We start from the raw sequence: 23300 nt of genomic DNA on the forward strand, positions 1-23300 counted from the left end.
TAATTTAGTTCTAATCTTATCAGACAAGAGAGATAGCAAAAATCTGTGTTACCTATGAATGCAGTAAAAAGCAAGCTACATTTGAATAAATGTATGAGAAACACTTAAAGCAACAGTTAAATGCAATGACTGAATGCACTAAACAGAGGTCCAAACACAACTAATTCTTGTTCCTGGAAAGTTTGATGTATACATAACTGAAAATAAAAACATGTACTTCATCCTTTACCTGGTGTCTCCTATTGTGGAGTGGAACGTTCAGAGCGTTATACTGACTATATTCTACAAAAGAGAAAAAATGTACATTAAGTCTCTCATTTCACATATACTGGAAAAATAGCTTAAACGCAAAATAATGAATGCTCTGAAGCAAAATCAACCTTACGTAAGAATTTAAAGTGATCAACAATACACAATAATGGAATTTACATAGAATCAGTGGTTTCTCAGATAAAGTAACACTTCCCACCTTTTTTAACTTCAGGCTTAAAAAAACTCAAACAAATCCGGTGTTTCCATTTCTAAGAAATCATTTCAGGCCGGGCGTGGTGGCTCACACTTGTAATCCCAGCACTCTGGGAGGCCGAGGCGGGCGGATCACAAGGTCAGGAGATCGAGACCACGGTAAAACCCCGTCTCTACTAAAAATACAAAAAATTAGCCGGGCGTGGTGGCGGGCGCCTGTAGTCCCAGCTACTCGGAGAGGCTAAGGCAGGAGAATGGCGTGAACCCGGGAGGCGGAGCTTGCAGTGAGCTGAGATCGCGCCACTGCACTCCAGCCTGGGTGACAGAGCGAGACTCCGTCTCAAAAAAAAAAAAAAAAAAGAAATCATTTCAAATACTGCTTTCAGGCTTATCAAGACTACTTAGAAAGGCTCATGATGTTCTTGCTGTTTTCAGTCATTCTCCCTTCTAAAATAACCCTCCACAAAGCCGCCACACTAATCAGCAAAAAATACCACTGTTTTCCTGACACTATATTACCGGAAAAATCTATCACTGTCTGCCACTGTGGATCCCAATGGCTCAATCCTAACTTTCCTGGATGGCATCACTATCTTTCTCAGTCTTCCTCTCTACCCTGGTCTGTTACTAACCTCTGGCAGCTTCCTCATACCTAGCCATACCTCCTCAAACTCCTCCTTAATGAGCTGCATCTCTCCTCATCTCTACTCACCCCTTCAGCCACTCTACCCAGGTTCTCACTCAGAATGACCCCAGTGCCAAAATGCGATTCGGAATGTTCCTGTGGCACAGTCACCCAGTTCCCTTTTATGTCTCCATTGCTACTCACTAAGCTATACATTACCAGCTTGATCTCCCGTCCACCGACACCTCTGGACACTTCTATCAGCCATCTTTCAGCCTTGCTTATTTTGCTTCCCAGCCTGGTCCGTTGTTTCAACAACGCTTTTGCTAATACAAATCCCAAGTAAGGTCCACTACAATTTACTCTGCCTAACTGCAGGGGGCTTCAACTCTACTCAGCAATCCACAATTTCATTGCCGTGTGCCTATTTTATTTCCCATGGCATCTATCCCAAACCTTTTCTGTTTTAAGCTCCTAATACCATTCCTCCTCTCCTCTCCGCTACCCAATGGATAGGATAGCCTCTCCCTACTCCACCAAGAAAATCACAGCCAAAGCAAAAGAGTTCTTACACTTCCCACCCTCCACCTCGGGTCTACTGCTTGCATATCCTTTCCTCAGCTAACCATCCTCCTGGGCCCTTCTGCTTCTGACCCCCTCAGGGCCTTAGGACATAATCACTCCCTGCTTCTATCTTCAGTATCTCCTCATTACATATAAAGCATTTGCTGCAGCTCATTTAACTGTCTCCACAGTGAGTCTCTTCCATTACTTAATCACACTTAATTCTCTGCCCTGACTCCTGTCCCCAGCGCAGGCAGCCTTTTCTTTCACTTTGCCCGTCTGTCAGGCTCTCATGCTTCTCCATTTCCTTCATTCCCACTGCTCAAAAAACAGCATTGCTCTGCCTGTTTCCTCAGCACCCATTCACCTCAACTCCCTGTGCTGGCAATCCAGTGTCCACCTACACCCTGCACAAAAGCGCTCCTCGCAAAGTATACTAGTCCTCTCAAGGCCACAAAATCCAGTCACCAAACCCAGTCACCTTGATGCATCACCCTCTGACCTCTCTACAGCAATGCACAGAATGACCTGCACCATCAGGTTGAAATTCCCTTCTCCAGCTTCTACCTCACCCCGTTCCCACAGCTCCCCTCTGCCTCCTGATCACTGGGATGGAGAACTCACCAAGGACCCTGCACAGGCATGAATGCACTGTGCACCCACCACTCCCAATATGAGGGCTCCTCCAGCCCAATAGTGTTGACATCGGTTTCTCTCCCGAAGTCTAGTCTTTCATTTAGAAAGGCATACATCAACAGTTATATAGATACATATGAACCCATCTGTCAGAACATTAAACAACAATGAAGTTAACCTCGTTGTCTCTCCCATAAACCTGCTCCTGTCTGCCTCTTTTCTTTCGGTCAACTGCATCAGCATCTCCCCCATTACTGCCTCTTTCTCCCTTGTCTCCTTGAAAGGACCAATCTGTTCCCTCTCCTTCCACAAGATCTTCCACATCTCTCCAACCCAGGTTAAGCCTCCATAATAGCACGCCAGAACTATCATCACAATAGTCTTTGACTCCCTTGTCCCACTCCAAGGTAATCTACACTCTGTTGCCAGATTAACCTTGTGAGTACACACATAGCAACATGATGTTCCCTGGCTCAAAAACTTCTCCAACAACCCCATGGCCTTATGAATTAAGTTCCCAGTCCTTAGACCAGAACACTAGGGTCCAGTCCCACCATACCTTTCAGAACTTACATGTCCTTGCCCTGCACATCCCACCCACCCTAAGTCTCCTGTCATACTGGATTACTGCTCCTGAGGGCATGATGACACCTTTTGTCCTATACACCATACTTCACGTAATTCCTTAGATTTTACCCTTATCTCTGCCCAATAAAACCTGCCCACATATCCAGGCCCAGCTCAAAGCACCCGTTTTCTGGGAAGGCTTCCCTACACCATGCCACCAGCAGTAATATGTCCTTCTCTGAAACCCCAGAAGGTTCTTTATGGCACAGTCTAGTTTATATTGTTGACATTTCTACATCTATCTCTGCCTTACCAGGCTATAAACTGCTTGAGGTAGAAATTATGACTTACCAATTTTTGCATCCCCTATGCTACTGACCTGTCTAGGCACTCAGCAAATGATCTTTAAATATTTCAGGACTAAAAGTAATAATCCACATGTGACAAGAAAGGGACCTAAAACAGGGTGACAACTAGTATTAGAAAAGGAAGGATAAATCCATGATTCAGAAGGAAATTATTAAAACCTAATGATTGAGACAGGCTTAAAGGGAAAATGTAATGCCACAGTTTCAAATCCAGTGAATCCAGTAGTATTTACATTAATGTAGAAGCTAGAAGCAGGTGTTATTTTCAAAGGGGAATTTAAATTTTTGATACAATGATGACATGGGCTGATTTTAATCTTAAATCGAACTGTTATTTTTCTTTTTTTTTTCCTCTTTCTTTTTTTAGGTCTTCTCTAAACAAATTTAGGGGAAGTAAAATATTAATTTCAATCGTGATTACAGAAAAAGGAAATGTGCATCAATTTGAATGTAAGTTTCAAAATCCAAACAAGCAAATATTTTCCTTGCTTTTGAGGTTTTGACTTCTTACCTAAAGGTTGCAAATTTGGCACCTATTACACATGTAAAGTAGTATTTTTTTAACTTTTTTTGTTGTTGTTCTTGGGAATGTAAATTACCAAACCATTTCTAGGGTGAATAGGAAGAAAGGCTTAACCAAGTTAGCTTCCTAGCTATTGCTGGGAATTGACCAAGGGGTAAGACATCATTTTGAGAAGATTTAACTCCCACCGCCAAGCCTCATTTCCCCCACCCCAATCAACAATTTTTCTTGTACAAATATTCAACTATTTATGTGCAGGTTGTTTTTTACCTTGGAAAATGCTAAATACATGCAATCAAAAAACGTGGATTTGGGCTTCTTCCAAGAAGACCAGCTTTGGAGTAGTTATATGACAATTTAAAATCTTCCTGTTAAATATGATTGCCACGGCTGATCAAATGAACAAAAAGAAAGCAATCTTCTGTTGGGCCAATTAAATTTTTGCCCAAAAGATTAGAAATTACTTTAATTAGGTGGCTACCACAGAGAGATTCAAAGTTACAAATAATGGAAAACTGTACATAATACCTACTTGTATCGTTAAAAGGTACTTTTTCATTGATGATTGACAAGGATTCCTCTAATCTACCTGACAAATCTTCATGAAGATTCTTTAACTGTAATTGACTGCCAAAAAAAAAAATACAAAACCACATTATCACCAATCATTGAGTGAATCCTCATTTATTTGTTACCTCAACAGCTGGTAGTAGGCTTCCAGAGAACTGCACCTGACATCTGGGATACTCTTGGCAGAGAGTTGTTAAAAGAGGAAGATAACAAAAACACTAACCTGGCTTCTCAAGTCCCAGGGACTTCTGGAGAATTATGTGGAAGTTTGGAGGAATTTATCATGGTACAAGTGTCTTAGCCAACCTTACATTTATTTCCCCAAGCTCAAAGTAATCTTAGAGCCACTTCAAAATCACAAATGTTCTCGTTACAACACATAAGTATTCACCCTAGTATCACTATAGACTCTTTTTTTAAGTACATATTATATTAGCCTTCTCTTCCCCTTGAACTCAAAAGCTGATAATTTCTGGGTTTGGTTCAATTATGCACACAGGTACACATCTAAATCATGCATGTAACTATAACAATGCAACAAAATTGATATGAAAAATTCACTTAGTTGATCCTATTAAAAACTAAAATATTATTATCAAATAAATGTTGGAGTATACCTTTACCATGCATTACTAATAGTTTGATTTTAAGATTTATATATCTCCAAATTAGATCACATAACCTCTATTTTATTCAAAATGTACCATTAAAAGATTGGCATGGTGATTATCAGTTTTCCTTCCTGGGACTATCAGAGGCCCCTTCTGTCAAGAATAGTTTCCAACAGAAAGTCTACAGTCTTCAGTGCAAGAGCTCCAGAACACGATCTACCACAGCCGCAAACCCTTGGAGGCTGAGGACTAATACACAGGCCACTCTATCAAGAATGCTTAGGGCCCCGGAGACCCCAGAATTGAAAAGGACCCTGGAGATTACTCCCATTTTCTCCTTTCAGATATAAGACAGTTAAGACAGAGGAACTGCTACAATCAAAACTCATGTCTTCTGAGTCTTGCTTCAGAACCCTCTTGGAATTCAAGTTTCCACATACCATTCTTCCGTTCGAAGTCGACATTCCTTGGCTTCCTTTTCTAGAGTCTGAGATTTTACCTGAATTTCAGAAGAAAAAGAAAAGCAGATGGCTCAGGCTACAGATAGGAGACACTCAGTAAGACCCTGCAGGCAAAAGTCTCACCAGAAATGACTAACTCCAAGTGCACAATTTATTAATACAAAAGCCGTAACTATTTTTTAGTGTGCTCTCACAATGGGGCTTACTTCTAGTTTAGCCTTGTCGTTCTGCAGCTTCTCAATGGTTTCCATGTACTTCCGGGTGAGACCGTCAACCACAGCTTGGTGCTGGGCTGCTTCTGTCTCCAGAGTGGCCAGTCGACTTCTCAGCTCTGCTTCCACATGCTTGTGCTGCTCATCAGCTTCAAAAAACTAAAAAGAGAAGACCATTTTCTCTTCTCACAATATCCTAATATACATAAATGAGAAAAATAACAGCAGTGACTATTCACTGAGCAACTTCCATATGGTTCCATATGCTGACTATGTTAAACCCACACAGGCATTATCTCATTAAATCCTCACAGTATATCAGAAGTAGCTACTGTTATTCCTCTTTACAGATATGGAAACTGAAGCTTAAAAGAGTTACATAACTAGTCTAATGCCTCACAGCTAAAATATAGTAGAACTGAGATTTGAACACAGGAAACCTACCCCAAAGCCTGCACCTCCTACCTCTTAGTCTCATGAATTTCTATTTTAAACAATGTCTGGCATACACAGAATTCAACTGATCAGAGTATAACTTTTCTACTAAGCTAACTTTCACATAAAATAATCAAAATTAAAACAGGCGTTATTCTTAAAACAGGTAAAGCTCTTTCCTGTAATTAGAGTCCAATACTAATAAAGAATTATGAACACTTAGATATAAAATACACTGAGGTCAAAAACTTAATGTTTTCAAAGACTGAAAAGTAAGTGTGTGTGTGTGTGTGTGTGTGTGTGTGTGTGTCCTACCATTTGACCAAAAAAAAAAAAAAAAAAAAAACAGGAGGTTATAGTTGGATACACTATACTATGAATTTTTTTTTTTTTTTTTTTAAGACGGAGTCTCACTCTGTCGCCCAGGCTGGAGTGCTGTGGCTTGATCTTGGCTCACTGCAAGCTCCGCCTCCCGGGTTCATGCCATTCTCCTGCCCCAGCCTCCCAAGTAGCTGGGACTACAGGTGCCCACCACCACACCCAGCTAATTTTTCGTATTTTTACTAGAGACAGGGTTTCACCGTGTTAGCCAGGATGGTCTCGATCTCCTGACCTCGTGATCCGCCCACCTTGGCCTCCCAAAGTGCTGGGATTACAGGTGTGAGCTACTGCGCCCAGCCCACTATGAATCTTAGAATATGCTCAATGGTTTGGGGGCAGGCACTAACTTTTCAACATTCCATAATTATCTGAGCACCTGACATAAGTAAGACACTGTCCTGGGACTGGGCATAGAAAACATACATGGTTCATACCCTCAGAGACCTTACAGTTTAACAGGCGTAGGGAGAAAAACCAACTAAACATCAGTAAATTAAAAAACTAAACATCAGTTAAAAAAAAAAAAGGGAGGGGGAGGGAAAAAGCAAACACCATTTATTGGTAAGCTCCCATTTAAATGATACATGTAATCACTTCCTATATAAAATGAGTAATGCTCAGTATATTTCTGCACTGTTAAGTTACAAAGCTATTCTGCTGTCTTTCTGAATATATGCATATACTTCAAAGCACACATCCACATTAAGACTGTGTGATATTTAAGAAATGAATAAGTGACAGTGACATATATACTTGAAGACCACAGAAGACATTAAAACACCCACGCAGACACAAAACACTCTATCTGCATTAGCTTTTCCACATTAACAGATCACAGACCCATTTTTTAATTCATATGGAAAAACCAATTTTCTCACTTGTATATGCAACCGTTCATTCTCTTCTATCTTCTTTTGCAGATCTTCATCAAAGACACTCTTCTGCTCTTGACTCAACTGAGAAGAAGATTCTCCACTTTTCTGATGGAAAGAATAAGTTATGCCCACATAACTTTCATCCTTTAGAGAAACATCCTAAAGTACACGGATTCTCTATCACCTTAGAAGCTTGTCTCTTCTACGTGTTCACCATTCTCAAACAATACTGCAAAAGGTATACGGTTCATCATTTAACTTTTCCTATGTGACACAAGTTGAAACTGCAAATATTGTAATGAGCAGGAAAGCTTTAAAAAGAGAGAAAAGAACAGATAAGGCTTACTATTCTTTGCAGATGAATTCAGGAGTAGTTCTGTTGGAGGACGGAGCAGACCTAGAAACCTCCATCAATATAAAATAAGCTCATAAATATCATTTCAATTTGATCTTTTGGTTTGGGAAATGAGAGTTATAGCAATTTTATGAGTCAGAGTTGTTAAACTCCGTAAGAAATTGTAATAAATTCTGTAACAGCATCCACAAAGGTAAGTTTATACAAAAGTTCATATAAATTTCTAAGTTAAAAAAATACAAAATAAAGCTATTATAAATAAATAGAAAAATTCTCAAAGATTATTTAAAAATCCCTTCCTTTTAATTTTTTACTAATATGAACTCATTCTACATAGAAGAATAGCACTATTTAAAACATCTAATAATGAGCATTTGTTTTCATGTAATACACAGAACTGAGACTATTCATGGAACAGCCTAACAATGAAACTGTGTTCAAACATCAGTCACCACCCTTTCTCTGCTTTTTTTGTAGTCTCACTTCTCACTTGAAATGAACTCACCTACTAATCCAATTTGAATCAGTGATGTAAAAGCCCTTTGAAAATGGAGTAGCCATATAAAAAGAAATTAAATATCCATCATGTTTGGAAAACAAGAGGTGCACATGGAACACTGCAGAATGACGTATTCAGAGTCCTCAGTGCTTCCAAATTTGATGAGCTTTAATTAAAATTAATTCTCAATATTACACCCAAACCTCTGCTCAACAGTCCTAGGCAGGGATATTAAGAACCTGAAGAACATGTTTGAAGTTCAGATGGCTATTCTCTCCCCAAGGGTCTTTCAGAATTTCCAGGGCATGTATATCTTTTTTTTTTTCTTTTTGAGATGGAGTCTCACTCTGTCGCCCAGGCTGGAGTGCAATGGTGTGATCTCGGCTCACTGCAACCTCCACCTCCTGGATTCAAGCAATTCTCCTGCCTCAGGCTCCTGAGTAGCTGGGATTACAGGCGCATGCCACCATGCCGGGCTAATTTTTTGTATTTTTAGTAGAGACGGGGTTTCATCACGCTGGCCAGGCTGGTCTCAAACTCCTGACCTCGTGATCTGCTGCCTCGGCCTCCCAAAGTGCTGGGATTACAGGCATGAGCCCCACTGTGCCTGGCCTGGTATGTATATCTTGAAAAAGTTTCCGAAGTGATTCTAATACAAACACGTTATACCCTCTCTGTTGCCTCCTTTATTTGAACACGAACACTCCAGCGAATGCTTCTATGTGGGGAAATGCATATGGGAAAACTATTAACATATAATTACGGCAACTGCCCATTACATGGGAAATATGGCCCTAGGCACTTTTACATGATCCCATAGAATCGTCACAACAAACCTGAAAGGCTCATTGTCACTTTGCTGATGGAGAAACTAAGATTACAAGGTTAAAAATTGTGCCGAAAGTCATAGATTTATTAAAGGCAACCAAAGAATTCAAGCCTGGGCTTAAATCTGAAGGCTGTGCTCTTCTGGCCATACTGAACTCCTTCAGAGTCACTGTGTGCCTTCTCCTTCCCTTCTACCCATTCTACTGTTACTGCTTCAATACATACATTTGTGGAGTGTTAGTCTATATACATACAAGACTTAAAGACTCAATCACAAACTCTACCCTTAAAAAAAAAAAAAAAAAAAAAAGGGCAGCAACCTCTTTATCACAATGTTCAAAAGTACCAGATTATCCACCTTAGAGCAATAAGAATCCTGCCTCACCATATAAAACCATAAGGCAAAAAAACTCATCTCTAAATCTCAAGACAAAAACACCAAACTGACCTCATAAGAATAAATGCTAAGAAATTACATCTGCAGTAAACTTACAAATCTAAGGTATAAGTGTTTCAACTGCTACTGCCTCCCGAGTAGCTGGAACTACAGGCGCCCGCCACCACGCCCAGCTAATTTTTTCTATTTTTAGTAGAGACAAGGTTTCACCATGTTAGCCAGGATGGTCTCGATATCCTGCCCTCGTGACCCGCCCACCTCAGCCTCCCAAAGTGCTGGGATTACAGGCGTGAGCCACCGCGCCCAGCCGCTACTTTCATATGAGTAGTAACACTTTGACAATCTCCCTCATTTTATTTGCTCAAACTTGGATTAATGGCAACCTGGTATAACCAAAAGATGTCAACAATTTTAGCTAATTTAAGATATTCCATTGTCTCTTCTCGGCCACTAAACCAACTACATTTGCTGCTAATAAATTCTTTAAATTGACTATCATATAAAAATGTCCCTAACATTTAATATATATTAATAAGAGTCTGCTTTCTTGACCTAATATCCAGGTGTAATAATCGAACATTAAAAATTCAGGGCCGGGGCCAGGAACAGTGGCTCAGGCCTGTACTCCCAGCACTTTGGGAGGCTGAGGCGAGCCGACCACCTGAGGTCGGGAGTTCGAGACCAGCCTGACCAACATGGAGAAACCCCTTCTCTATTAAACATAAAAAATTAGCTGGGAGTGGCACATGCCTGCAATCCCAGCTACTTGGGAGGTTGAGGCAGGAGAATCACATGAACCTGGGAGGCAGAGGTTGTGGTGAGCTAAGATCATGCCATTGTACTCCAGCCTGGGCAACAAGAGTGAAATTCTGTCTCAAAAAAAAAAAAAATTCAGGGCCGGGAATGATGGCTCATGCCTGTAATCTTAGCACTTTGGGAGGCCGAGGCAGGTGGATCGCTTGAGTCCAGGAGTTCAAGGCCAGCCTGGGCAACATAGTGAGACCCCATCTCTACAAAAAATACAAAAATTAGCCAGGCATGGTTGTGCACGCCTATAGTCCCAGTCACTCTGGGGGCGGAGGTGGGAGGATCACTGAGCCTGGAAGCAGAGGTTGCAGTGAGCCAAGATCATACCACAGCACTCCAGCCTCGGTGGCAGAGCAAGATCCTGTCTCAAACAAACAAACAAAAAAAGAATTCGGCAGTGGGGTCTTCTGTTAAAACCAGGATGCCCTGTAGGTGTCAGTAACTAACCACAAGGTCACACTAACTTGCCTGTATTTGAACCTACCTTGTTTTTCTTGCCTCGTGGTTCACTTAGAGCTAGTTCATCTTGAAGTAGTTCTACCCTCTTGGCAAGCTGCAGATTTCGAAATGTCAAACTGTCCATTTCCTGTTGTAGTTTTCTCAATGACTGATCCTTCATTTTCAGTTGCTCCTATATCAAAGTGAAAACAGATTGGTCCTCACAGTTTAGCTGTAAGGTTTAGAAATTTTATTAAATATTATTTCTATTTCACCAAAATATAATCAAAACCTCTTGCTTTAGGAAATTCAGGTTGTATGTGTATCATTTCAGTTCTTAAGTTTTTAGCACTTTGTGAAAACATAATCTTTTGGCTAAACCAAGTAAATATAAAAATAAGAGCAACTATACTAAAGTAACAGATCGTGATCAACTAACACATCCTATGACAGTGAACAGACACAAAGAATGAGGCTACCAAGTTTACAAACTTATTTTATTTATTTATTATTATTATTATTATTATTATTATTTGAGACAGAGTCTCGCTCTATTGCCCAGGCTGGAGTGCAGTGGCACAATCTCGGCTCACTGCAACCTCCATCACCCAAGTTCAAGCGTTTCTCATGCCTCAGCCTCCCAAGTGGCTGGGACTTCAGCCGCACACCACCATGCCCGGCTAATTTTTTTGTATTTTTAGTAGAGACAGGGTTTCGCCATGTTGGACAGGCTGGTCTCAAACTCCTGACCTCAGGTGATCCACCTGCCTCGGCCTCCCAAAGTGCTGGGTTTACGGGCATGAGCCACCATGCCTGGCCAAGCTTAGATATTTAAAAAGAACCTCAGATTTACTGATGATGCCCTTCAGTGAACAAGAATGGGAAGAAACATACTTGTATTCCATTTTTTCTGTAAATCCTCCCTGAATTTAAATTAGTCAAAATGAAGTCTGTAACACACTTAATTTTTCTTCAACTATTCTGACATATCAAAGATAAAAATCAGTATCATACCAAAAATATTTTCATATGCTGTCCTACAATAATTCACTTTAAAGCTAAATGACAACAGAAACAAAATCTAAAATATTCTGCTAATCTTTTTGACACACCCTCTGCTGACCATTTTGTTCTGTTTATGCCATAATGGGGTAAGAAAATGGGAAACTAAAGAGAAATATTTAGTTTCACTCAATTTTTTAAAAGAATTATTCTAACTATATTTTACTTACGATGTTCTGACAACTTTTTATTCACTGATTATCAAACACAGATGGCCATGTAATACTGTATATTTAAAGAACTGGGCTGGCACGGTGGCTCATGCCTGTAATCCCAGCACTTTGGGAAGCCGAGACAAGAGGATTGCTTAAGACCAGAAGTTGGAGACCAGCCTGAGCAACATAGTGAGACCTCATCTCTATTTAAAAAAATAGAAAATAAAAAAAATAAAGAACTGTATGTTTACTAATTTCACTGAAACAAACAATTATAAAACATGAAGGTCATGCTTTAACAAACAGATGATTTAACTGTATTGAAACAGCAACCTAGGCCAGGTGCAGTGGCTCATGCCTATAATCCCAGCACTTTGGGAGGCTGAAGTGGGTGGATCACTTTTGGTCAGGAGTTTGAAACTGGCCTGGCCAACATGACAAAACTCCAACTCTACTAAAAATACAAAAATTAGCCAGGCAGGGTGGTGCACGCCTGTGATCCCAGTAACTCAGGAGGCTGAAGCACGAGAATCACTCAAACCAAGGAGGCAGAGGTTGCAGTAAGCCGAGATTGTGCCACTGCACTCCAGCCTCGGTGACAGAGTAAGACTCTGTCTCAAAAAAAAAAAAAAAAAAAAAAGGAACAGCAACCTAAAAACCACAGGCTAGTGTCTACACTCTACTGACATTACCTGCATGTTGAGAACAGTGTTAGAGGGATAGAACAATATGCTCCCATTAAGGATAAAATAACTTTTTTCCTACATTTGTTTAGTAAAACCTTAATTTTTACTTGTAGTAGGCCTAAATTTAGGCCTAGCCCATGTCCAAACTATCATGTCTTTCAAATTTTAAAAATTCAAATCAATGAACATTGATTACACCTAACAGCTCACTGAAGGGGTAAACCCAGTAATAAAACTAAAAGCCTCCTGTAACACAGGACATCCTAATATTCCTGTCTAGCAAACTGGCAAATTGTCAGTTGTTGTACTTTAATTACAATGACTACTGTAATGAACAGTAAAACAAAAAATAATTTATTTTTTTCTCATAATTTACATTCTATAATTATAATATATAATTATGCTTATAATTCTTAAAATGAACTAATGCTCCAACTCCATTAACCAATCATTAATTTCAGAAAACATCTATCCCAGTCTTTTGCTAAACTCCAGTTTCTGTAATGGGGATGATAATGTTATCTGACCTCATAGGGTTGTTGTGAACACTAAATAAGATAATGGATATAATGTACTTAGCACAATGCCTGGTATGCAGTGAGTGCTCAATCAATAGAACCAGCTGTCACCACGCCTACCACTGTTCCTACCATTGCTGCCATCACAGAGTTAATCAAACACAACCAGCAACAGGAGGGTATGAAACATCAGCGCAGGCTACTAGGACAAACTAGGAAAGACTTTCCCCAGCAATAAGTTTAAATATTATTAGGAGATATAATGATCATTTCTTCAACAATTTTGGTAAAACAATAACTTGACTAATACATCCTGACTATAAAGCTTCTTTTTTAATCATCTTGGCTTGGGTGCAGACAGCCTGGAAGTATGAGTGGGGTGTTCAGAACCATCTCAGCCCTGAGACTGTGCTAACAGCACCCGAGGAGGAGACGCTCGGAGACAGATTTCTCTCCTGTAGGATCCAACAACTGGCTACGTAAAAGGACAATTTCTGGGGTTTAGTTGCCTAAGTGGAGCCACCTCAGACATATTACTGATCAGGGGCTTCTCCAGAAAGAGATAGGAGTAACAGGAATCCTAATCCCATCTGTCTAAAGAGAGCAGAGGGAGCAAGAAAGGGAAACAGCAAAAGAGTGAGCTAGACAGTATATTTAACTGAAACTTGGCCAAGAAGAAATCCAAATCCTAGAATTAATTTATCCATTTAAAAATATCACTAAGCAATATTTACTACATGCCTACTAGAAATGAGGCAGAAACAAATTCCTTCATCTATCATATTTCTCCCCTCAGTTAACAAAAGTGCTGATGGTAAAATGTATTACTCAAAGAGCGTCCTGATTAACACAGGTTATTACTATTAAATAGCTCAACTAAAGGCAAGATTTAGGGACTAAATGATTCATACAATGGAATCCACTTATTAGAGACCTCCCATCTGCTGAGTGAGAGGGATTCAAATAGGAATATCACATAGCCTCCCTCAGAAAGCTGTCTGTGATGACAACTGATAAGAAGCCTTAATAATCCAGATAAACTGAGCTAAGTAAAGGCCTTGAGGCACAGGAGTAATGCATTAGACAAAGTCACATAATACCTTTTTTTATAATTTTTAGCTAAGGAAATCAAAGTACCTCATATTCTTACCTAAGCAAGTAGGAAAATTAACCACAAAAAACTGTATTACCGTCCCTTATCCCTAGTGAATCAGTGTCAGAGTTGGAACTTTAACCCAGAAAACCCAATGAACCTGCTTTGAGCAACACCAAATGCTAACTTAACCCTCACAACACAAATATCCTGTTGCCCACCTTTAAAGCTGCAGAATTTGCTTGTTCATCCACAACACCTTTTTTCAGAACCTGATTCTGAGCCCGAAGCTGAAAACAGAGAAAGCAATAATCAATTTCTAATATAAAGCAATTGGTTATATCAAGGAAATCACATCAATGTTACAGGCATCATTACACTGAGTAACTAAGTAGCTTCTCACATATATATGAGAACAAAAAAGTATTAGACCCAAAGAGGGTTGTAGATACAATAATTCACCATTTTACTGATAAGGACACACAGGCCGAGTTGCCCAATGACATAAAAAAAAAAATCAATGGCAAAACTGGGACTAAAATCCAGTCTCCTGATTTCTAGTGTGTCACTCTTTCTATAAAACCAAGTCCCATCCCTAAATAAAAACTAATACAATAATAGGGTACTGAATATGCCATGTTCCTTGAAATTCTGACACACCATTCATTTGTAAAATACATGCAACTGGACTAATTATAAAGTAAGAATTCCACAGAAAAGAAAAATGTGGGGCATCAACATCCCAGCAGGACACTGTGCCTAATATTAGACATGCAAATGTCATCATCGACAATGGCCTCGGGCATCAGCTGGGGCAGTGTACAAAAGCAACTAAGAAGCAGGCTCCATTGAAAAGTTAATAATAGTACCCACTTACATATGAATCCTCACTACAAACCAGGCACCGTCCTAAGTACTTTCATGTATTACTTCATCTAATCCTCACAATCCTATGAAGTGGGTACTCTAATTACCTCCATTTTACAGGTGAGGAAACTAAGGCACAGAGCAGTTAAGTAGCAATGCAGAGATTCAGACTCTACCAGTTTGGACTCCAAAGTCATAATGCCAGTTAGACAATATTGGCTGCTATTTCACAAAGCTACATTTAAGTGAAAAAAGCAGTGAGCTGGAGAGGTGAGAGATGCCTTTGGAGAAAGAGGTAAAACTTGGGCTTTTTTTCACAGTTAATTATTAAATACTGAGAAATAACGCTATTTTAAATAAAGTATACAAATCAGAAATTACGCAGCTAAATGCATTTTTACTTATGTATACATCTATATAACCACCACTGGCAGAGTTTTAAAAGATAAAATTTACTTCTGTAATAAGAGGAAAGTATTCTCAGCGAAGAGAACATAGAGCACTCAAGTATAAATATACAAGTTCATTGTAGCTGAAGCAAAAGGTTTACAGACTAATATTCCCAGGGCTCAGTGCAGATGTCATGAAAGACCAGGTTCTTCTCTGAGAAACTGAAAGAATGAGACATCCTTGTATGTGAGCTTTTAAAAAAAAAAATCTATTTCTAAAATTAAAAATAAAAAATTTTTTAAAATCTTTCTAATTCTGCATAGCTCAGATCTGTCTCCTGAGAACAGAGAACAGAAATGACCCTTTTCTGTGCCAAAAGAACAGGCATATTTGAATGCTAAATCTTAAACTATTTAAAACTCAATGGAAAATTTAGCTAAGATTCTGAGATAAAATGCAGGAATACTGCAGGATATTCAACAGTTTGAGCAAAAAGACAGACTAAAAAGATGAGATTCTTCTATTTTTAGAAAGTTAGAGATGACAGTTCATTACCACAATAGAAAGCAGACCCAAATCTTTGCTCTGCCATTTATTAGACAATATAAACTTGGGAAATTCACTTAACCTTTCTGAGCTTCAGCTATATGGTCTATAGAATGGGTAAATTCATTTACCCTACCTTCCTTCTTCTGAGGCTACTGTGAGAACCAGATAAGAAACCTATGTCAAAGCACTTTATAAACTATAAAATGCTCCACAAATGGAAACAGAGCTGTTATTATTAGAACAGATTCAAAATGACAACAGATATGTTTATTATAGTTTGCATGGTGTAAGGCATTGTACACCTTGATTGATACGGGGAAGAGATGTAAAATATATGGTCTCTATTTTCAAAGAACTTACACTTTAAAAGGGAAGATAAAATATTAAAAGATAACTAGCAATACTAGTATTTCCTGCTTGAAAAAAAAAGTAGAAGATATTAAATTCTCTAGAACACGGGTTGGCCAACTAAGGTCTGAGAGCCAAATTGGCAGGCTATTTTTAAAGTTTTATTGGAACATAGCCATACTCATTCATGTACGTACTGTCTATGGTTGCTTTTGAGGTACAATGGAAGAGATGAGTAGTTGCAACAGAAACCACATAGCCTCAAGCCTAAAATATTTACTGTGTGGCCTCTTACAGAGCTTGGTAACCTCTGCTCTAGAAGTTCAAAAGAGAGAAATACCACTTTAATGTTGACTTCCATGATGTAGTGTGTTCTACTTTTTAAGCAAATATCAACATAGTCTTGAATAATCTGCTACTTAGCAGAATTCAATAAATACTTTCAAATCCATATAGCCAAAAAAAAGCAATACTGCTTCAGTCTTTAGATTTTATTTCATAAATCTAAAGTCTTTAGATTTTATTTCATAAATCTAAAGTCTTTAGATTTTATTTCATAAATCTAAAGTCTTTAGATTTTATTTCATACCCCTGTCTTAGCTGTGATCTGTAATCTCTTACATGTCTTCTTTGTGTGGTATGTAGAAGCTCCTAACGACTACTTCAAGGACTAAGAATGAAGCTTGAAGTTCACTGAACTGATAATTTCCTGTAGGACCAGAACCACAGCAATTAATTTTAAGAAAAAAAACTCATCTTTCATTTCTAAGGCACACTGCAGAGTATTTAAAGCAAATTGAACAGACTGCTTTGTTAAAAAGCAAAATGAAACTTTCAAGCTATTGCTGTTAGGAATTTAATATAACTGATTATAACAAAAAAATTAGGATTTTCCTTTGGAAAGTATTTTTTGCTAAACTGGTAACTCAAACATGATTTCAAGGAAACCATTTAACAGACAATGCAGCTTTTTAAGAAACTGTTATCTGAAACACCTATTACTTAGTAGTTAGAAATGGAGGAAGATGATAAGCTTGCATACTCTATTGCCATTTTAACTACCTTTGTGACATTTAACGCTTTTCTGCATTTCAGCATCACTTCTGCCACTCTTACTGCATTACTGAATGAGAAGCTTATAAAATCCTGAGCTGCTCTTATTAGCCTGGTCTTTTTTTTATTTTATTTTTTATTTATTTATTTTGAGACTGAGTCTCGCTCTGTTGCCCAGGCTGAAGTGCAGTGGTGCAATCTCAGCTCCCTGCAGCCTCCACCTCTCGAGTTCAAGTGATTCTCCTGCCTCAGGCTCCCAAGAAGCTGGGATTATGGGCACACGCCACCACGCCCGGCTAATATTTTGTATTTTTAGTAGAGACAGGGTTTCACCATGTTGGCTAGGCTGGTCTTGAACTCCTGACCTCAAGTGATCTGCCCGCCTCAGCCTCCCAAAGTGCTGGGATTACAGTCATGAGTCACCACATCCAGCCAGCCTGGTCTTTTAGAATCTATCTTTCTCTGCACCAGTATTCACCACAGAGGGGAGGCAAATGAACACTGTTTCTGTTTTAGATGTAGGTATAAGATTACTGGATGGTCACTATTGCCTCTGGGAGTCCAGAATGGAGACTCCAATGCATATGACATAACTGAGAAACAACTGCCCTGAAGTCTCTATTAGTACAGAAAAACTCCTGCAGATGATAGAGCTTATTTTCAACAGCCGTGCACCAAGCTCTTCTGTTCCATTCAGTGGGGGAAGAGTACCTCTGAATCCCTCTTAATCCTTTTAAATCTCATTTTTCCTTGTTTTGTAATCTTCTGATTCATTTTACCCTACTTTGAGAGCACAGCCCTTCTTCACTTTGGCCAAACAAATCCCACCTATTCCCTAGGATCCTACTTTTTACCTACTGGCCCTACTTCCTCCATAATTTTTCCTAATCACTCCCTGACTCCCTATGGCCCACAGAGAGCCTGTGCCTCAGTTCCTTTGGCACTTACTAACAACAAAACATCTCTTATTAAACTATTCAGTTTTAATTTTGCTTCTAAAAACAGTAAATTTTACATTTTACTAATATATGTATTTCTGTATAGGCTGGGCACGGTGGCTCATGCCTCTAATCACAGCACTTTAGGAGGCTGAGGCAGGCAGATCACCTGAGGTCAGGAGTTCAAAACCAGCCTAGCCAACATGGCAAAACCCCATCTCTACTGAAAATACAAAAATTAGCCGGGCATGGTGGCAGGCGCCTGTAATCCCAGCTACTCAGGAGCTGAGGCAGGAGAATTGCTTGAACCCAGGAGACGGACGGAGGTTGCAGTGAGCCAAGATCACACCACTGCACTCCAGCCTAGGAGACAGAGCAAATCAATCAATTAATAAATAAATTTCTGTATTCATTTCCCACCTGCCACCTTAAACTGTTCTCCATGGTAAAGACTACAGTATACTTCCTTGTATTTCCTGCCTGCAATGAAAGATCAATGCTATGGATAGAGAAGGAACTCCATAAATTTTTAGTTAATTAATCAGATCAGTTAATTTGATTAATCAAATTAATCAAATCAAATTAATAAATTATACTACATATAAAGGTGTTTAAATGTAATACATTATGTAAGAGATTGCCATTACTTTAACAGTTCTCTTTTAAGACTCTCCAAATAATTTGAACCTCATGATCCTATCGGACACCAAGAATCCTCAAAAGCCTTGAGCCTAACTCTCTAATGACCAGTGCCCAGACCTGCTCTCTATAACTCTGGTTCTGGAATAGCCCAACTTCAGTGGGGCCTATCACACAGCCGTTTCTCCTAGGACACAGAGTGGTGGTAAGCTCACTATGACTTCTCTCATGCCACTTTGACAATATATGATAGGCTAAATGGCCCAAGATTGGGGATTTATTACCTTCAATCACAAACCGTTGGAAGAGTTTGTGGGGAAAGTGAGATGAATCACTCACATGCATTTTCTCAGCTAATCCTCAAAAATCTTGTGTTAGAACCACTTTTACATGGCTGTCTTCACGCAGTGGACTTTTTTGACATTTATACATATTTTAGAATCCTATACAAATAAATCTTTAAACATACAGTCTTTTCTTCAACACAAAGTGACGTGTGCAAGACAACCCTATGCCGCACCAAAACCCTGATTCAAAGCTTCAGAATACTGAAGTCATGTGCAGACCCCAGCTGCAGTATCTGGCCTGGATGACCCCTAAAACTCCTTCCAGTCCTAACATTTTAAGTATTCCAAATTACTGGGAATCCTACTTAAGTCTTTCTTTCTGCCTACTTACTTGTTCCTATCCCAGGACAGGGATAAAGTATGTGCAGGCTATATATTATGCAGCAGTAGCTGGGGTTACTTTGTCATTGAGGCAGGAAAAAACTCACATCTGCCTCAAATGGCATCCTTTCTCCTGCTCCTGCTCCCAAGCAGGGAAACTCACTAGGACAAAATCCCAACCCTTGCAGTTTAGCTGGCCCTTGGTGAATGGGTGAGTAAATCAGTTAAACTAAAGAGAAGAGGAGGCTGCCCCTTGTCTTTCTAGGGCCTTGTCCCAAGTGCGGTCTTTGGACAGCTGCAATAGTTTTACCTGGAGGCAGAATCTCAGGCCCCACCCCAGACCTACTAAACCAGAATCAGCAGTTTAACAAGGTCTTCAAGTGAGTCATTTAGACATTTACATCTGTGATGCGCAGACCCAGGGTCTAAGCTAGCACTGTCCAACAGAGTACTCAATAGCTACATGTGGCTATTTAAATTACATTATTTAAATTAAATAAAACCTAAAATTCAGTTCCTCAGTCACACACTAGCTACGTTTCAAGCACTCAACAGCCATGCATGGCTAGTGGTTACCCTGCTGGACAGCACAGATACAGAACATTTTCATTCTCATGGAAACTTCCATTGGATAGCACTGAACACAAACCTGTTTTCCAACCCAACTTTACTAGTGAATCCTACCCACACATCGGGGTCAAAAAAAAAAAAAAGCTCATACTCAAGTTTAATCCTATCCAGCTCCTGGGTCTACTTCTCTATAAAAGTGGGTGATAAATCAGGTACTGCCAAATCCTGTTATCTGGAGGGCAAACATGCTGGATCAAAACTGACCCTTTCTCCATATGAGTAGCTGTGTACTAAGAGTATAAGTCTAAAAAGTTCCCAAAGGCCCCTTTGTACGTAAAGGAAGCATCAGTTGCAAAGTAAACTGTAGAGAAATAATGGATGTTTGGCTTTCCTGCTGGCATCCATTGTCTCAAAAAAAAAAAAAAAAAAAAAAGATCTTTAAAAAGATTATGTTTTTTTTTTTTTTGAGACGGAGTCTTGCTCTGTCGCCCAGGCTGGAGTGCAGTGGCGCGATCTCGGCTCACTGCAAGCTCCACCTCCCGGGTTCACGCCATTCTCCTGCCTCAGCCTCTCCGAGTAGCTGGGACTACAGGCGCCCACCACTACGCCCGGCTAATTTTTTGTATTTTTAGTAGAGACGGGGTTTCGCCGTGGTCTCGATCTCCTGACCTCGTGATCCGCCCGCCTCGGCCTCCCAAAGTGTTGAGATTACAAGCGTGAGCCACCGTGCCGATCTTTATCTCTGCCAAGGCTACTATCCCAATACCATTCCTTGAGCAATGATTTTCAAATGTTAGCATGAATCCAATCACTGGAAAGGTTTGTTACAACACAGATTGCTGGGTCTCACTGCTAGTTTCAGATTCAATAGGTGCAGGATGGACCCAAGAATTTACATTTCTAACCCATTCCCAGATGATGTTGTTTCAGGTTCCACACTTTGAGAACCATTGACCCAGGGTAACACAAACATTGGGAAGACAATCAGAACTTGAAACTTGCTTACACACATACCACGGTGTCAGGCAGGAGTGCTCCCACAAAGAAAGCAGGCTAAAATCAAAGCAGCCAGAACTCAGCACTTTTTGCCTCTCTTCTCCATAATGAGACACAACACAGCATCAGAAGCAGAGCAGGTCATGGAAGAAACAGCAAGTCAGAAATGGTCTTTCATCCTTAATCTATAATGTAGCAACTGAGGTCTTGATTAACTTTCCCTCACATCTCAAGGAGGTAGCTTGCATCTGTTATTTATTAACTTCACAAACCTCTGAAAACCAGCCTCTACACACATTCATTCTCCCTCCCCAAACTCTATGGAACCTGAAATTTTAAAAACCTCAAATGACCCTCTAATTCCCCAAACCACTGGGCCTTAATCTCCATTTTTACTAACCTTCCTGTAACACTTTCTTTTAGCAATCTGTTTGCCTCAGCAATTCTCATCTGCTTGGACCTCCACAGTTCATCTTTTATCTAATTGGACTCTCAGTCTCTTTAATGGGAGCTCCTCAGACCACTATTTGTTTTTTATTTTCTTCCTTTTCAAGAGGAAAGATTATGAGAGATGGGACCTTTCCTGGAACAAAGGCTGAAATCTGCATTAAAGAAGAATGAGAAGACTCTGCCAATGTCCTTGGGCTTAGGGATCATGCTTGCTGCTCTCTTGATGGGCTTCCTTCTACAGATTAAGAGGACATCTTTTTCCTTTGTATCCTAAATAAGGCAGAAAAATTATGCAACTGGATTTCAGTATCAGCCCACGATACCTGTACCAGGGAAGGTAATAAAAAGGTGGAATACCCTTAGGCACAGGGCTGTAGAGAGCACAGAGCTTATCTAGAAACTGCCTGCTACTAGAATTGACAAGGAATAAAAAGCACAAGAAATCTTTTGATCAGGATCTGTTCTCCTGTGTTCTGAAATTCCCATCACATTGCAATTAAAAGAATGAAAAATGGCCTGGTCCAATAGGGGAGATGACCCCAAGTCTGGCAGGCCTCCTACAGTCTCCTTAGCATCTCTTCCTCCTCCAGGCACATCCTCCCCACAGGTGGTTCCCAATTTCTACCCTGATTAACTGTCAAAGCGCATCATGATGGCACTTACTCCAAAAGTGTCAGCCTTTGTCCTGACTTTTAGCCAGTCCGTGTCCATTAGAAAGTTTCAGCCATTGCTTCCAACATTACCTCATACTAATAATATGTGAATAACAAATTTAGTGTGCCTTCCAACCCTAAAATTCCTCAACCGTATCTAATCTCTCTTACAGCCCTTCACTCTGAACGGGCTCTTCTTCCCGCTGGCCCTCATTGTGTCAGTGGCAGTCATGTTCCCTCACCTCAGAACTGCAGGGACAACTCTGAGTCTTCCCATGCTCACCAAGTCCCAAAATGAATGAGACACAAGGATGAGTGCCTTATATCTTTCGTTAGTGCCATGCACATAGCAGGCACTCAAAAAAAAGCAGAAAAGCATTTTTTAACCATAATTCCTGAATCTAGCCCCTTCTCTGTAGCCCAGAAGTCACTAACTTTATATAATCCTACATTACTCTCTCCAAAACAAAGTCTACTGTCTGCTTTTTTCCCACCAATCTTTCCCTATTTCAATCCATCCTTCACAGTTATCAGTGTCCTTCCTAAAAGTAAGGTCACTCCCCTGCTTAACCTTTGGCATCTCTCCATTACTCAAAAGGTAAAGTTCACTCTTCTTGCTTGACATCCACAACCTTTCATGATAGGGTCCAAATTATCTCTCCTACCTCATTTCACCACTCTGCCATGTGAAAGCTCATTAAGATTGAGCTTTCGTACCAGCAAACACGGACTGTTCCTTTGCCTGGAAAGCTACCACTCCCTCATTTCCTCTTCTCTAATCCCCAATATAACCTCAACGCTTACCCAATGTCTTCGGTAGTCCCACTGAACTAACACTTGTCATACTATATCATAACTATGTACTACCTTAGAATATTCCATTAAAGGTGACTTGTTTGTAGTCCCAGCTACTCGGAGAGGCTGAGGCAGGAGAATGGCGTGAACCCGGGAGGCGGAGCTTGCAGTGAGCCGAGATTGCGCCACTGCACTCCAGCCTGGGCGACAGAGCGAGACTCCGTCTCAAAAAAAAAAAAAAAAAAAAAAAAAA

General features: G+C 39.9%; 1 protein-coding gene across 5 annotated transcripts in view; it reads right to left on the reverse strand.

Moving 5' to 3' along the window:
* PPP1R21 (protein phosphatase 1 regulatory subunit 21) overlaps positions 1 to 23300 on the reverse strand; it is a 74540-nt gene that overhangs the window by 49327 nt on the left and 1913 nt on the right. For 3 of the 5 annotated variants that reach the window (XM_032176393.1, XM_032176396.2, XM_058428427.1), the window contains exons 2-8: positions 14353 to 14421; positions 10664 to 10810; positions 7297 to 7398; positions 5597 to 5761; positions 5370 to 5428; positions 4281 to 4375; positions 230 to 282 (exon numbers count right to left, since the gene is read on the reverse strand). In XM_032176393.1, coding sequence (XP_032032284.1) covers positions 230 to 282; positions 4281 to 4375; positions 5370 to 5428; positions 5597 to 5761; positions 7297 to 7398; positions 10664 to 10810; positions 14353 to 14421 — 690 coding nt within the window. Of the gene's footprint in view, positions 1 to 229; positions 283 to 4280; positions 4376 to 5369; positions 5429 to 5596; positions 5762 to 7296; positions 7399 to 10663; positions 10850 to 14352; positions 14422 to 21167; positions 21248 to 23300 lie in introns of those variants that run through there. The other 2 variants (XM_032176394.2, XM_032176395.2) reach the window with 2 other exon arrangements.

This window comes from Hylobates moloch, unplaced genomic scaffold (assembly GCF_009828535.3).
Source record: "Hylobates moloch isolate HMO894 unplaced genomic scaffold, HMol_V3 SCAFFOLD_15, whole genome shotgun sequence".
Lineage (NCBI taxonomy): Eukaryota > Metazoa > Chordata > Mammalia > Primates > Hylobatidae > Hylobates > Hylobates moloch.